The sequence below is a fragment of the Sinocyclocheilus anshuiensis genome, unplaced genomic scaffold (genome assembly GCF_001515605.1).
Source record: "Sinocyclocheilus anshuiensis isolate Anshui unplaced genomic scaffold, SAMN03320099.WGS_v1.1 scaffold1960, whole genome shotgun sequence".
NCBI classification, from domain to species: domain Eukaryota; kingdom Metazoa; phylum Chordata; class Actinopteri; order Cypriniformes; family Cyprinidae; genus Sinocyclocheilus; species Sinocyclocheilus anshuiensis.
In genome coordinates, this window is record NW_015557194.1 from 336,972 (window position 1) to 352,208 (window position 15,237).

Consider the following 15,237-nt stretch of genomic DNA (forward strand, 5'->3'; position numbering starts at 1 on the left):
AAAATATTCATTTTTGGGTGAACTATCCCTTTAAAGTTTGCTCATCACCAGATGTTCTTAAAAAGGAAACTTTCTCTGAAACAGCAAAATGCATCATCTAGATTTGATGAGGATTTTAAGTTAGCAAAATACAACCAGGACATTAGTGGGCTCCTTTCAGCACAGGGCCCAGGACATCACCACAGGTTGTCGCCCCCTGCTGAAGACCATGTGTAAATATTTGTTTTGCAACTTGAAACAAAGCTAAACTTAGTCAACTAGAGGTTACAATATCATGTATATGCTGTTTTTGGAATGTATATGTGAAAATTTCAGGCAATTATTGAACGGTTTAACTTTAACAGGTCTTTAGCAATTTAATGCTAATTTTATGATTTCAAGCAATTTAGTATTATAAGCAATTATGATTTTTAACTTCATTATAAAGGGCAACTTAATGTTTCCAGCAGCACTAATGTGGTTATTTAGCTATATTTTCTTTATTTAATGTTTTACAATAAATTAGCCAAATAGTCTAATTTGAGTCTTTGCTTCCTTCTCCGTTTGATGAAAGTTGAAGCATGAAAGATGTATATAGGCTACTGAAGTACCCACCCAGAAAAGCCAGTTTCAACATGTTTTAAAAAAGTCCTGCGATGTTTTACTTTTGCGCTGTTTTTTTTTTTTTTTTAAGATATCTGAAGCAGAAGTTATTCTTCTATACCGTCAGAATCAGTGGAATTATACCGCTTTGCTCATTGCTAAAATCCTGCCTATTGGCCAGCAAACTTCAACTGCAACTGATTTTAAGGCTAAAGAATTTCTCCTTTTGCTTTACACTTCTATAATGTTGAGTTACTCAAGAAAGAAAAAAAGCCTCATGTTGTTACGTTGTTCCGATTTTAGGAGTTCACACCATAAATATCCATCTGTGCCTAATCCAATCAGCCACGACTCCAGCATGAGTGACATTAAATTAAGTGGAACTATGCTGGGCCTTAATTTTAGAATCAAGTTATTGTGTAAATTCCTTGTCTTATATGCTACATTTAATTCAGAGAAAGATGCAACAATGTGATGCAACATTTGCCTCACAACTGAAGTGTGACCAGAGTCATCTCTTGATAAAGTGCTTATTTGATCATCTGTCTCTGCATAATAATTGGCTATTTCAAACAATTTGTGCAAACATAAGCCTAAAGTGAGATAAATACGGGTAATTATGAAGTAAATACTCATTGCAAACCAGACTACAGTATGTGAGAGGAGCGTTAAGGGATCCAGGATCACTAAATAGGAAACAGAAAACCCGAAGTGGAGCTGGAATGGACTGATTACAGAACGCACAGAACGAGTGAGGAGGTAAACATTTAGCTTGAATTAACTGTCTACACTTAGATTCTGGTAACTCAAGCTATGCTTTGTACAGTTTGCAGTTACATAGAATTTATCATAGAAATGGCCCACATTTACCCATTCAAACACTAATTAATTGAGAAATACATTAAATGGGCTAAAGAGCCTCTCATTTTGGTTCTAGAACACGGTGTAGGACAGTTCTCAGTCATATATAGTCAACATGAGTTGCAGCCATTTAGCTACAATAAAATCTCTGTGTACAATGTTGATCGTATTTTATTAATGAATGAAAGGTGTTCGCGAAACTGTGAAGAGCAAAGAAATCAGTCCGGAAGCAACTGAGATGAAAAGACTCAAAGACATCATGGTTGAGACTGCACTCCACCACAGTGGTTTTTTTCCAAACACATCTTTATTTATGTCAGTACAGTAAAAGCCTCTGGGAACTGAGGGAGGCCGTGATGATTCTGCCCGACAACTTCGTTTCTTCTGCATCTTCTGCCACTGTTGGCAAAAACGACTTGTCTCTGTACACCTCAGCGCCTTGCCTCAAAATTGTAAAGATTACTTTTTCTCTACACTGCAGTTTGTCCATGAAAGAGGATAATGAAGCTTAACTACCTGTTAAGGTACATTTAATTACATGTACAAAATAAGATCAAAACTACCAGCTTTGCATAACAATATAGCTTGATCATCAGTTGAACTTAAATTTGGAAGTAAAAAAATATCACATATCAACCTTAGTTAAATGCTGATCCAAAAAAACCATTGAGTTTCCCAAACATATCTGCGAGATATGTACACACATTCCCTCTAAGGGAAAAATATATTTTGTATTAACCTTTCAATTTGACTTTTTTATAGAACTAGACACAAAAACTATAAAAATTAAAGAAGAATTAAATGAAATTGAATAACCACCTCTTGTTTTGTCTGCCTTCAGATTCCATCTCATTCCCCCAGCATTCCTTGCCAGACATTCTTTCCATTTCTCTGCTCCAGTGCTCCTTGACTTCATCTTGCAGCACAACTGTTCACGCTTTACATGACTTGGTGTTGGAAAAGAACAGATCTTGCTCAAACGTTTTTGGTGATCTGATTCCATCCCCTTGGTTACTTGAATAAATTTGCACTTTTCTATTGTGATTTTGTGAAGGTGTTCAGCACCATCCCCTTCGTGTCAATGTCCACAGCAATTTTTGTCTTGATGATAACCCAACAGCACTTGGACTTCTTTACTTGCTCACTGTGACATGCACTAAACACCGGAGCATAAAAATCACAAGACACACTTCAGTAATGTGGAGGCAAGAAAGGTCTTTTAGGGGGATAAAAGGGGCCCCTGACTCTGGGAGGTCCGCCAAAAGTTGGGCCAGGTCGCTTGCCTCTTGGAAAGGGCAGCTCATGATGGACCGGTGGTGGCCTACGAAGGGGCCTAGGAGCTGGATAGTGCCCAGGGTGAGGTGGACGAATATGGTGTGGTGGTGGAGGCCTGTGCTCCAGGTGAGTAGGAACCCTGTGCTCTGGGTAGTGAGGTGGTATTTCTTCAGGATAATACTCTTGTGCACGAGGTGAAATTAGGTGCATGTCGTAATGAGGGGGAGAGGGGATACGTTGTGGATGTTCGTAATATGGGTCAAAGTATGGATCTTCAGGCAAAGGTCGAGGAAGACTTGAGGCTTCATGGTAACCCCGTACTGGAGGAGAAGACCCAATGCGGTGATGGGGTATACTTGAAGAGGGCTGCAGAGGTACTCTTGGTGGATGTTGGTGGTTGTAGTCCGCTGGACCATTCGGTGGGATTTTAGGAACAAGGTGCGGTGCATGAGCAGAGTGAGAAGCCCCATCCCCATGTGGATGGAAAGGCTCCTTGTTTGAAACCTCATGAGATAAGTGTTCATTATCAGAGTTTGCTGGGACATAGGAGCCATCAACACCACCTCTTTCTGCTTCCCCGAAAGGCAAATCTTTGGTGGCACGAGGACCACTTGCTCTCGAAGAAGATGCAGGATGAATGAAATCTTGTGGTGGAGGAGGAAGCTTTGGGATAGGTGGCAGAGGTGTGGTGAAGAAGTTAGGCGCAGTAAGATCCTGTCTTGGTTCTTTGGCAACGTACCGCTCTGCACCATATGCGTCAGAGCTGGCCAATACCTGCTTCTCTTGATCATCTCGATATGCGTAGCTACCTTCCACCATTTTAGGATTTGGTCCCACATCATGAATTAAGGGGTTTTGTCTCAGCTCTTGAAGCATCACACTGGATTTCTTGGTGGCTTCTACACGGTCTCTCAAAGGTTGCTGGTTGTTGGACATAGAAGAGGAACGCATTGCTTCAATGCGTTGATGCCGCTTAGCTTCTGCCTCCGCAAGAGAGGGCACAGAGTTTTTAAAGTCTTTTTTTGGTGCGGTCTTCTGGTGCATGTCTGTATGAGCTTGTGGATCGGTTTGAGCATTTTGTTTCTGCCCAGATGGAAGTGGACGCATTGATTTAGCATCTAAAGCTGTGGACATAGACACCATTTGCCCCTGCTGATATGGGAACAGCTCTGATTGAGGAGCATCCATAATTTCATCTTGCGTTGGTGTAGCACCAGCTTCATCCCTTACAGGGGTTCCACCAAGGTTCTCTGCACTTGCTGAAGGGCTATCAACAGTTCCTTTAGGCCACGACAGAACAGATGGAAATCCCAAATTAAAGTCTTTCAGCCCTGGGTTACCTTGGAGAAAGTTATCAATCTTGGAGTCCAAGGTAGAGTTTAGAGAAGAGCTAGGAGTTACTTTCTCATTCTCCATATTGGACTGCATAGCCGTAGGAGCCACACATCCTTGAGTGGAGGGATCCCTAGCCAGTGGGAGACTAGAAGGAGCAAGTAAGACTTCAGGAGATGTATGAGTCTCTGCTGTAAGACGTGATGTCAGAGATTGCTTTTCAGAATTTGAAGATGTGGTGGTCTTTGCAGTCGGGTTGTTTAGCAAAGAGGACAGACCTGGCGGAAAATAAAATTGTAGAAAGAGAAAGATAGGGGTAGAGACGCAAGGGTCAGCAGATTGATTTAAAAACAAAACACATTTTCTAAAGAACTCATACTAAGGGCCAGGGCCCGGTTGCATGAAAGCCCTTAAGCTAAGAAATCCCTTAGTTATAAGGTTAAGGGAGCCCTTAGTGAAACTTGTGTTGCAAGAAAAAAACCTAAGGGTCAACTTAAGGAACCTTAAAGCTGTCATTAAGTATTCCCCTTAATTATTTAAGTGTTCCCTTAAGTGTTGCTACAAAGTCCCACGCAGCACGTCATCCGCCGGAACTGCTTCAGTGTATGACAGTCAGCGGAAGTGAGAGAAAAGTGTTTATTACGTTTGAAATATGGATATTTTTCTTACAAAAACACATGGATTCGCTACAGTGGGCCTTTATTCATCCCCCGGAGCCGTCTGCGGCACATTTTATTATGAATGCGCGAGCTTTATTTGACGGCTTGTGGACTGTTCAACTGCAACACCCGCTGACTGCAATGATAGAGCTTGGAATAGCCAGGACAATTTTTAATATAACTCCGACTGGATTAGTCTGAAAGAAGAACGTCATATACACCTAGGATGCTTCGAGGGTAAGTAAAACACAGCCTAATTTTCATTTTTGGGTGAACTAACCCTTTAAGACGTTTGTTGCAATGCTCCTAAAGAAATCCCTTACCTCAGGGATGTTTTCCCCCTCAGGGATACCCCTAAGTCAAATTACTTAAGGACTTTCATGCAACTGGGCCCAGACTACTAAGAGCTTGTACCAGCACAAACCCTCTTTTGGCATTAAAAAACTACTGCCAGAATTTACTATAGGCACGGAGGGAAAAATTAGCGATGAAAAGGCGTGGACAGTTATTTTTGCAGCTGACTTTATTTCATATGCATTTGTAGGAGTTTCCCTTTCAGACACAAAATTTATGGGAGTAGAATATTTAAATTAATTGAACAATGTGATTTACCAAGGTTTGCAGTATTCAATATACTGGTATTTGTGCCATTATTTAACGGCCAAAAAAGCATGTCTTAACCCATTTTGCCACTGTGCTGCTAGTAGATTACCCGCACTTGATTATAATCGGCTCTGCTTGTTTGCAACTAGGGGTGGGAATCTTTAGGCACTTCACGATCCAATCCAATTCCGATTCTGGGAGTCACGATCCGATTCCAAAACGATTCTTGATCTACATTTTTTCCTAATTCTTCTGCTGTGCAAATACATCTTTACAACTTTACATTTTAACCAAAATTGCAGTTTCTATGTTTTTTTTATAGTTGGAATCTCTGTAAGTCAGTACTGCCATCTTAAAAATAGGGGTGTGAATCTTCACTTGCTTCAAGATTCAATTCAATTACGATTATCATGTCAACGATTCGATTCAACTCAATATCATGATGCGTCACATTCTCAATTTTCAATATTACTGCACATGGCTACATTTTAATATAAATTTTATATCAAATTTATTTTGTACAAAATTTACTTAATTTAAAAAAAATGATATAAGCAGGCTACTTTTAAAAATAATTACTTATTTTAAAAATAAGTGTTCTTTAAGTAGACTATCCGAAAGTTTACAGATAATCATAGTTATGGATTTTTCTTTTTTCCTCAGTATTATTGCTGTTTTATTATTACTGATGAGATAGACAGTGGCAGCTTTAACAGGCTGCATTCACACAGATTCACACTAATGCACATTTCTATTTCGATATATCAGATGTTTTGTCCTGTTCTGAAAACATAACTGACTGTGTTTACATCAATTTCGTATAAAAGTATTCGGAGATGCAAGTGCATTTAACCACAGCCGCGATCGAGCTTCAGGACATCAAACACAAAGCACACGTGAAAGTCTGTCAGTACGTGAGTTTCGTTCATCTTATACGTACTGCATTCCAAAAGGCATAAATGAAAGCATATCTAAAGTATAATACTGAAATAACGGCGGGTGGAAGCACACACTGTCAAGCAATGCGCACGTGTCTCACAGCGCATATTTTATGCAATGAAGCCCGCCGCGATTGTTTCTAGCGCACACACGTGCCATATGCGGGGGAAAACCATGTTCAGAATCGATTCAGAATCATTGAAGAGAGATACGCGATGCATCGGAGATTCAATATTTTCTCCCACCCCTATTTACAACCCTACACTAATTTACGCTGCTCTTGGTAAACTGCACTGGCACTTTTATGGGGATTGCATTCTCACAGTAAATTGCCCTGTTTAGTAAATCTAGCCCCAAGTCTTTTTTTAAATCATCTGCTGTTGCTTCCACAACTAGGCAAAATGTCTATAGAGTTTTAGGTCAACATGAAATTACATTGTCAACTCATTTAACTTGCGTAATGTGATGAATTTTCGAATGAAACATTATATTTAACAAGTAGGGTTGGATTGCATCCATCAGGAATCGGGGTGCCAGAATGAAGACACACCTGAATCGGAGTTCACATTCGACTGTGGAGGACTACTATGCTCATAAATCACTACCTGTCTGGCACCAACGTTTGAGGAGATTTTAGAAAAGCCACATTACATAAATCAAAAGCTTCAAATAGCATTTTGTTTATTTGTCATTTAAATAGTATTAAGCTTTTTGGCTTTTGATTAACATTAATGGCCTAGGTGACATCGTCTGAGAAGGATGTTGTTTCAAAGGTGGAGCAAGTTATTACATTTTGATGAAAGATGACATCAAACGTTTTCTTTTGTATAACATACACTGATGAAATCACACACAGTGAGACCGCAAATGTATTAAAAGAAAAATAGGGTTAATTTTGATTTCATGTTGACTTAAAACAACTTGAACATACCATGTTTGAACTACTGTGTTCACAAATTTCATATCCCAACTCTTTGGTTTCTCAAATCATTTTGCTTTTCCATTTCTCACCCTGAAAACCCCCATGGGTTTGTGTTTTGGACAGAGCACTGAGCAAAGTGTTGGGGTTGATGTCCACCCTAGAAAGGATGCTGGCCAGTGGGTTGGCTGGAGGGGCAGTAGTGGGAGTGGGAGTCTTTTGAGTTGAGCTTGGAGTGGAAGGTACACTTGGGGAAGACCGAGATACAGGACTAACTCCTACAGCTGCAAAGGCAAAAGCAATGTTTGAATGCATGATGTTACATACAAATGTAGTTTGTTTGTTTTTTACATTTCACATTTCATGCTATTAAGCAGTTCTCCAAATCCAAATTTCAAAATTATTTTACTTTTTGGATTTTTTTAATACTTTATATTGATAAATAGTGGAGAGGAGACAAGAAAATTAGTAGGGGAATGGGAGCGGACACAACACAGGTCACATTCAAACATGCATCTCTCAAATGAGCACCACAGCTTACTGCTAGGACAAGGCTTTGAACGGTATGCACATTTAATAAGATATTTTAACCTGTGTATAACATGCTGTACAAATCAAATTTCAGCATCTCACCTGAGCTCTTCATAACGTTTGTGATTGTGCTGAGAATGGAGCTGATCTTGCCTAGGTCAACACCAGCAAGGTTCACTGGCAGTGACGGTGTGGTTGGTGTGGTGGTGGTTGTTGTTGTTGTAGTAGTTGTTACTGCTGAGGGAACTGCCACTGCTGGGGTGTCGATTTGCTTTGTTTGTGTGCATTCAGTTGTTGGCAAGGATTCTATGACATTTGGAGTGACAGAAGACTGTTTGGACACAACAGCAGAGGCCACACGTTCCTCAACTGTAAGGAGGATACAAAATGAAGAGAAAAACAAAACACTGCATCCCAACAGCTTAACCATCAGTTTCTTTTGAATGCAGTACATGTGAGAAACATACTAAATATAAAAAAACATTAGGGTCATATGGTAAAGGTCATATGGTACCTATGATGGTAGGTGTTTCTGTCTCCTCTACATCCGAGAAGTCCATGTCTTCTACATCACGATTGTCTTTGTCTCCCAAAGGGGCACTGGGTGGGGAGGAACCCCCGACAGATGAGAGAGGGCTGGGAGCATCAGCCAAAGCAATCAAGTCCTCCTCCATCGCCTGCCCATCCAGCTCGGAGTCTGGGGTACCAATCCTTTCCAGAGCGTGGAAGGGTGACTCGGAGCCCGTGGGTGAAGGAGCATCTTCAATGGGGGAGGGGATGGGTGAGTCATCTGAATTAGGCAACATAGTCTTCAGTGAATCGAGCTTGCGCTTAAGGTGCGACACCCGGTTTGCGAATGTCTCGTAAGCCTGGAGAAGAATGATTTGGAGAAAAGTTCCACTATTAGTTCCAATAACTACATCTATCAAATTGTACATTCACAAAATTGGCACATTAACAAATGCTTTGTTTTTGGGGTTGAGCAGTATGAATGTACATTACTGTTCAAAAGTTTGGGGTCAGTAAGCTTTTAAGATTTAGAGAAATTATTTTGTTTAGAAAAGATGCATTAAATTCATCAAAAGTGATAGTAGAGACATTTTACAAATGATTTTTTTCACACATAAATATTGGCTCATCAACAAATTCTTTAAAAAACGTCTCACACAAAAACATATTAAGCCATTTCACAATATTGATAATAATAAGAAATGTTTCTTGAGCACAAAAAATAATATATTAAATAAGAAACATAAAAATAAGCATATCAGAATGATTTCTGAAGGATCATGTGACACTGAAGACTGGAGTAATAGCTGCTGAAAATTGCCACCACAGGAATACATTTTAAAATATACTAATAACATTTCAAAATATTGCTTCTTTTACTGTATTTTTGGATTTGAAGCTCAAAAAACATTTTTTAAAAATTACAATATTTGTATATTTGATAGTATTTTGTTTAAACCAATACTGTGAATATATTGCATTTAACAATATTACGAATATTGTTTAAACCAATAATGTGCATATATATATATATATATATATATATATATATATATACACGCACACACAGTGCTCTCCATAAGTATTGGAAAAGTAAAGCCAAAATTGCTTGTCTGCTGTGGAGTCGAGGCATCTGCAAATATGATTAAAAGATGAATATGAGACAAAACTACAGAATGTCACATTTTATTATTGGGTGTTTCTTGCATCAAAGCATGTCAATGGATGAAACCAAGAGTCTGGTGATGTCTATGGGTGGCAGACTCACTGCTGTGATTGCATGCAAGGGATTTGCAACTAAATATTAGCTTTTAAACTTTTACATTTGCTCTAAGTTCAACTGTCCCAATACTTATGCTCACATCAGAGAGGGGATGAAACTCTAAAAGTGCTGTCCTTTTTATTTGGTAAAACATGAATGTGTTGAAAATGTGACATTCTGTAGTTTTGTCTCATATTCATCTTTTAATCATATTTGCAGATGTCTTGACTCCACAGCAGACAAAGCAATTTTGTCTTTACTGTTCCAATACTTATGGAGGGCACTGTGTCTATATATATATATATATATATATACACACACACACATTTTCTAATACAAATTTTACATATATTGCTCATCACCCAGACCTTACATCATCTTATAAAAAATAAAAATAAAATAAAATTTTAACCTTGCAAAACCAATGACCACAAAAAAATTATCATTGTAAAAATAAAAAAGGTTAATTATAAACTATACAGCTGTATTTTTATGAAATGGCCAAATATGGCTGTCAGAGATAAACTAAATAAAACAAACATTTTGCTACACAATGGTCTGGATGTCTTTGTTTTTGTACAAACTCAATTGCAGCACAATGCAGCTGAAACCACTAAAAACATTAAATGAGCATTTGGTCATTACTTCTGAAAGGGCTATTTGCTGCTTTCAATCATAAAGATAGTTTTTTATATGTGCATTGAAATAATGAGTCTGCTAGAAGGCCTGAGGCTGCTGTAAGTGAGGAGAGATTAAGAGCTTTTGTTGAAGCAAACGGAAAAAATTAGATTTCATAAAGTGCTTTTTGGAAATATAAATAAAACAACATTTTACTTATTTCCTACTCAGCCACTTCATTTGAAATGACTTGATGGTTCTCTACATTCATTCTAGTCTCCCAGTGTGGAAAATTAATACATTTAGTAATATTTCTGCAACAAACACTGCAAATTAAAGTGTAAAATATTTTGTACAGGAGTGTAGCTAATTTATATTTATAATATAATTTCAAATTGCACCCAAACATATCATCACATTAAACTGCAATACTCACTTTAGCCACAATCTTGACCTCTTTATATTGCATCTCGTAGAATATGTCTGCATTCTCCAGAGCTTCCATCAATGGAGGGCCTTTTTTGACCTCTCCATCCAGAAAGGAAACAAACTCCTGAAGCTTTGCACTCCCGTCTTCAAAGTCTTTAGAAAACCTTTTACCTCCTGCCTTGTCTAAAATATGAAATGTGGAAAGAAAGAACACATAAAAATTAGAAAAATATTGATGCATCAATTAATGCATATCCATTTAGAATCTTAAAAGGCCACTGTTTACCGACCTTTCAGTTTCTTTAGAGCCTCTGTGCTGCACACATCCACTCTCATTGCAGCTAACTGTTTCTCTTTGAGCTCAATCTCATCCATGGACTTCCTGTACGTGGACAGATGCTCGATAAACGCTGAGGGCTGACAGGTAAAAATACAAACAAGTAGGTAAGAAGTTGTATAAATGAAAGGTATAGTCACCCCAACCCAAGGGGTTCCAAAGAGCCACTCAAATCCAGTGTGAATTTTGACTATTTACCGCAAACTCAGCAACAATCTTGGATTTCAGGGCAGCTTTGGCATTAACTGGAGCTGAAAATAAAATTGAGGAATATTAAAAATGAAAAATCATTACTTTATTATAAGAATTTCAAAAATATGTACAAGTCTTCTAACACATTGTATATTAAGACTTTCAATGTTAAACTCAAAAACATACTGGCAAGCCTATAAAATTCTCCCAAGAGCAACATTAAGTTGATACATCCTCAATTATTAATTCAGACCTTTCACTGGTTCTTCTTTCCAAACCAAACCGTTCCTAAGCTGACTGATGAACTCCTCTGAATAGACATTTCTCTCTTCCCAAATGGACAGTATCCTCACCACTGCCTTGTTCACCTTAGAATCCTTTGTGGCACTACAAGAAATCACATTTACAAAGATTCATAATATAAAGCAATTCACACAATGCAACATCACAATAGATTTTAGAAAATAATTTGCATACAAGGTCACATTAATGCATACTTGGTTAGAAGCACATTGGTCGCAGGATCATTTAGTAATTGATGGCTTTGTAGAAACATATCAAAATCAAAAATGATTCATTTATTTAAAAAAAAACAAAAAAAAAACAATATATATATAGAGAGAGAGAGAGGCTTATAATGTATAATTCAATAAAAAACATATGTAATTCAGATTGTTATTTGATTTGTATGTCAATTATTCAATCATTAAACTAAATTGTCAAAATCCAAAATGTCCCAAAAATAAAATAATTTTTTATTAAATAAAAATAAAATACATGTAATATTTGATTTAGTATTTTATATGAATAACAACAAAAAAGTTAAAAAATATATTTTGCTTCAAAACAATGTGGTGATTCATTTTGGATATGGTTTGTTTGGGTGATGGCTCCTTATTATGGAACTGTATAAAATTTCTATGGAGAAATTACTTCCAGAACTAAGACCTCTGAAAAAGTGGGTGGTCACTGTTGTGGTCTATAGGCAGAGGAGATATTTCTTGTCCTTGAGAACAATCTGGTTAAAGTTCATGTTGATGAAAGCAGACTCACCTGATGAGCTTCATAGCTTCTGGCAGAACATCTGTGAAGGTGGTGCGGTAGACTATGGCATTTTTCCTTTTACAGTTCTGAATTACATCATTCGCCAGATAGAAGAGATTAAGCCTGTGTGGCGCATCCGCTGGGAAAAGAATAAGGAAAAGTTTAACTGCATCATAAAACAATCAGTTTAATGGTCCGCTTACAATGGCATGACCTTTGTCTAATATTAGCGAGGATGGGTCAGTTTTTTTAATTCGTTAGCTGGAAAAAAAAATTTGTGAAAGAGATTCCAAATAGTGTCGCTATCAAAATAGCTGTGGTATGAACTTTGCGATTCTTTTACATTTTAAACCATTTTTAAGACTACATCTATTATCTATATCATTATAGTTATCGTCCTTGGTGTGAACAGCCCTTAACTCTTAAACTTTTTTCCTCATATAAAATTCACATTAAAACTGTCTTGGAAAGTTTTTACTATGCCTACACATAGTTTTGAATCACTGTACATATTTGGTTGTAAATTTGTCTTAGACCCAGACTTTAATATTAAAGGGGTCATATGATGCGATTTCATGTTTTCCTTTGTCTTTGGAGTGTTAAAAGCTGTTCTTGCATACAGAAGATCCGTAAAGTCACAAAGATTACCGCAGGGACATCGGTAAAACAGTCCATGTGACATCAGTGGTTCAACTTCAATTTTGTGAAGCTACGAGAATACTTTATGTGCGCAAAGAAAACAAAAATTACGACTTTATTCAACAATTCTTCTCCCCCGAGTTACTGTCTTCCACCATTTTGGAGATTATCACAAGGCATACGCACGCTTTACCCTAAGTGTAAACAACGCTGATTACGCCGATTACGTTCATGCGCGCGCTTTCCCCCCTAATGTAAACAACGCCGATTACGTTCTTGGGTACTCTCCAAAATGGTAGAAGACGTAACTCGGGCGAGAAGAATTGTTAAATAAATTATGTTATTTTTGTTTTCTTTGCGCACAAAAAGTATTCTCGTAGCGTCACAAAATTAAAGTTGAACCACTTATGTCACATAGACTGTTTTACCGATGTCCCTGCTACGTTTCTGTCTGGGAACATTTCAGTTGCGTTGCTGTCTATGCAGGGTCAGAGAGCTCTCAGATTCCATCAAAAATATCTTAATTTGTTTTTCAAAGATGAACAAAGGTCTTACGGGTTTTGAACGACATGAGGGTGAAAAATTAATGACAGAATTTCATTTTGGGGTGAACTAACCCTTTAAGCATCTCTGGCCTCTATAGCATCCTGTTTCCAGACTCATAATATTTCCACACAAATTGCATTTTGGAAAAAGATTGCAATGCAGTTTGTTCCAGAACAGAGATCGGCCAAAATAAAACTAAAAAACAAATTCTTCCGATTTATGGCTAGTCGACCGGTGCATCTCTAGAACCCGAAACTTTCCCACACTGCTGATTTAAAACAAGCAGGCAGTTCTTCAAGCTCTTGCGTGCCAACTGACCTCACCATTGTTTTGGGTAGATGCAAAGATCGTCTCTTCTTCTGCTCTTTCCTGTCGGTTAGCATTGTATTACCATGTGCGCCCCCTTCTGGATTGATCACCTGTCTGTGACTGACTGTTTTCGTCATCTGACTGTACCGAACCATGGCGTCTGTAACTTGGCGGTTCGGGATGAATACATGTACCATTACACCCCTAGTACCATGGTAATAAATGTGGAGAAAGCTTTAAAGTAACACAATTTCTCCCAGAGGACCACGTATAATGTTATTAAACATTGTGACAGATTCACAAAATAATACTGCGCACAAACTGGTATAAATTGGACTGAAATGATCAGGTAGCTTGTTAGACAATAACTTCAAATTAACTTTACAAGTTTCTACATCTAAGAAGCTTCAGAAGGACATGCAGAGCAACATGTGCTTTAAACAGCTAAAACTTTTACTCTTGCTAGTTCTTCTAGTTTAGGAATAACAGCATTTATTCTACTTCATCCTCTTTTCATCATTGTGACTTCTGAATCTTCTTCAAATCTGAAAATTACAACATTCAACTCATCTCAGAAGACCAAGTACACTGTGATTCCTCACAATATGACCACTTTAAGCATCTAAAGATGATTTCATAAGAAAAATACACATAACTCTTGTATAACAAACTCAAAACATGCTTTTTGGGAGTGAAATGCACGTGTCCCTCCTCAGTCTAAGAACACGAACTAGCGTATGATGTGACAGCAGACTGTTGTTTCTGAACATCTCGCTTATCTTGTGGTCACTTGTTACATAAGCCCTGCAGAATGCTGACAACACTAAATAACATCCTGACCAATAAAATGGCACAGGAATGAGTACTAAAACCCAGAAATGAGTTAGCATTTTTTACCTTCTGGTTCCATCATTCTAAAGTGTTTATTTTGAATGGATTTTTGGTTAAATGCCTGAAATAAGGTCTGTGGTGAACACAAGAGCAAGATATTTTCAGGTTTCATTCTATGACTTAAAATACACCAGTAATGGCCTACTTGTGATTTTTAAGCTTTTATGTGTCTTTAAAAAGGCAGTTGCTAACAAGTTGCAAATTGGGACTACAGATTTTATCAGGGATATACAAGATACATGTACTTAGTAGTCTGCTTTTAAAGTCTCACTGTGTTTATAGTATACTCACGCTCTTGCAAACTAATCTAACTAGGGGAGATCCGATTGATCGGCTACCGATCATTATCGGGCGATAATCACATTGGGATGATTGATCGGCGGTCTCTAAAAAGGCCGATCTCAAGCTGATGCCGCTGCTGTGAGAGGTTTGGCACGACATGCAGCAGCACCGTCTCAGTCTCTGTCCGGCGCGGGTGAAATAATTACAGTGGTGTGAAAAACAAAGTCCTGTTTTTTTAATTGTTTGCATATTTGTCACACTTAAAAGATTCAGATCATCAAACCAATTTTAATATTACGCAAAGATAATGCAAGTAAATACAAAATGCAGTTTTTAAATGATAATTTCATTTATTAAGGGAAAAAAGCTGTCCAAACCTACCTGGCCCTACGTGAAAAATTATTTGCCCCTCCTCTTAAATCATGAAAGAACTGTGATTAACCACATCATTTTAGAAAGCGGAGTTAAATTTCACTAG

The 15,237-nt window shown here is 37.8% G+C and overlaps 1 protein-coding gene across 6 annotated transcripts in view; it reads right to left on the reverse strand.

The window, feature by feature from the left end:
• celf3a (cugbp, Elav-like family member 3a) overlaps window positions 1–15,237 on the reverse strand; it is a 68,284-nt gene that overhangs the window by 28,170 nt on the left and 24,877 nt on the right. For 3 of the 6 annotated variants that reach the window (XM_016474201.1, XM_016474200.1, XM_016474202.1), the window contains exon 1: window positions 2,263–2,625. Coding sequence is in view for 3 of the 6 variants with exons in the window: in XM_016474197.1 (XP_016329683.1) it covers window positions 2,635–4,328; window positions 7,263–7,454; window positions 7,804–8,070; window positions 8,216–8,570; window positions 10,527–10,702; window positions 10,810–10,936; window positions 11,055–11,107; window positions 11,302–11,435; window positions 12,102–12,231 (3,128 nt within the window). In the remaining 3 variants the exon portion in view is untranslated. Of the gene's footprint in view, window positions 1–1,731; window positions 1,887–2,262; window positions 4,329–7,262; window positions 7,455–7,803; window positions 8,071–8,215; window positions 8,571–10,526; window positions 10,703–10,809; window positions 10,937–11,054; window positions 11,108–11,301; window positions 11,436–12,101; window positions 12,232–15,237 lie in introns of those variants that run through there. The other 3 variants (XM_016474198.1, XM_016474199.1, XM_016474197.1) reach the window with 3 other exon arrangements.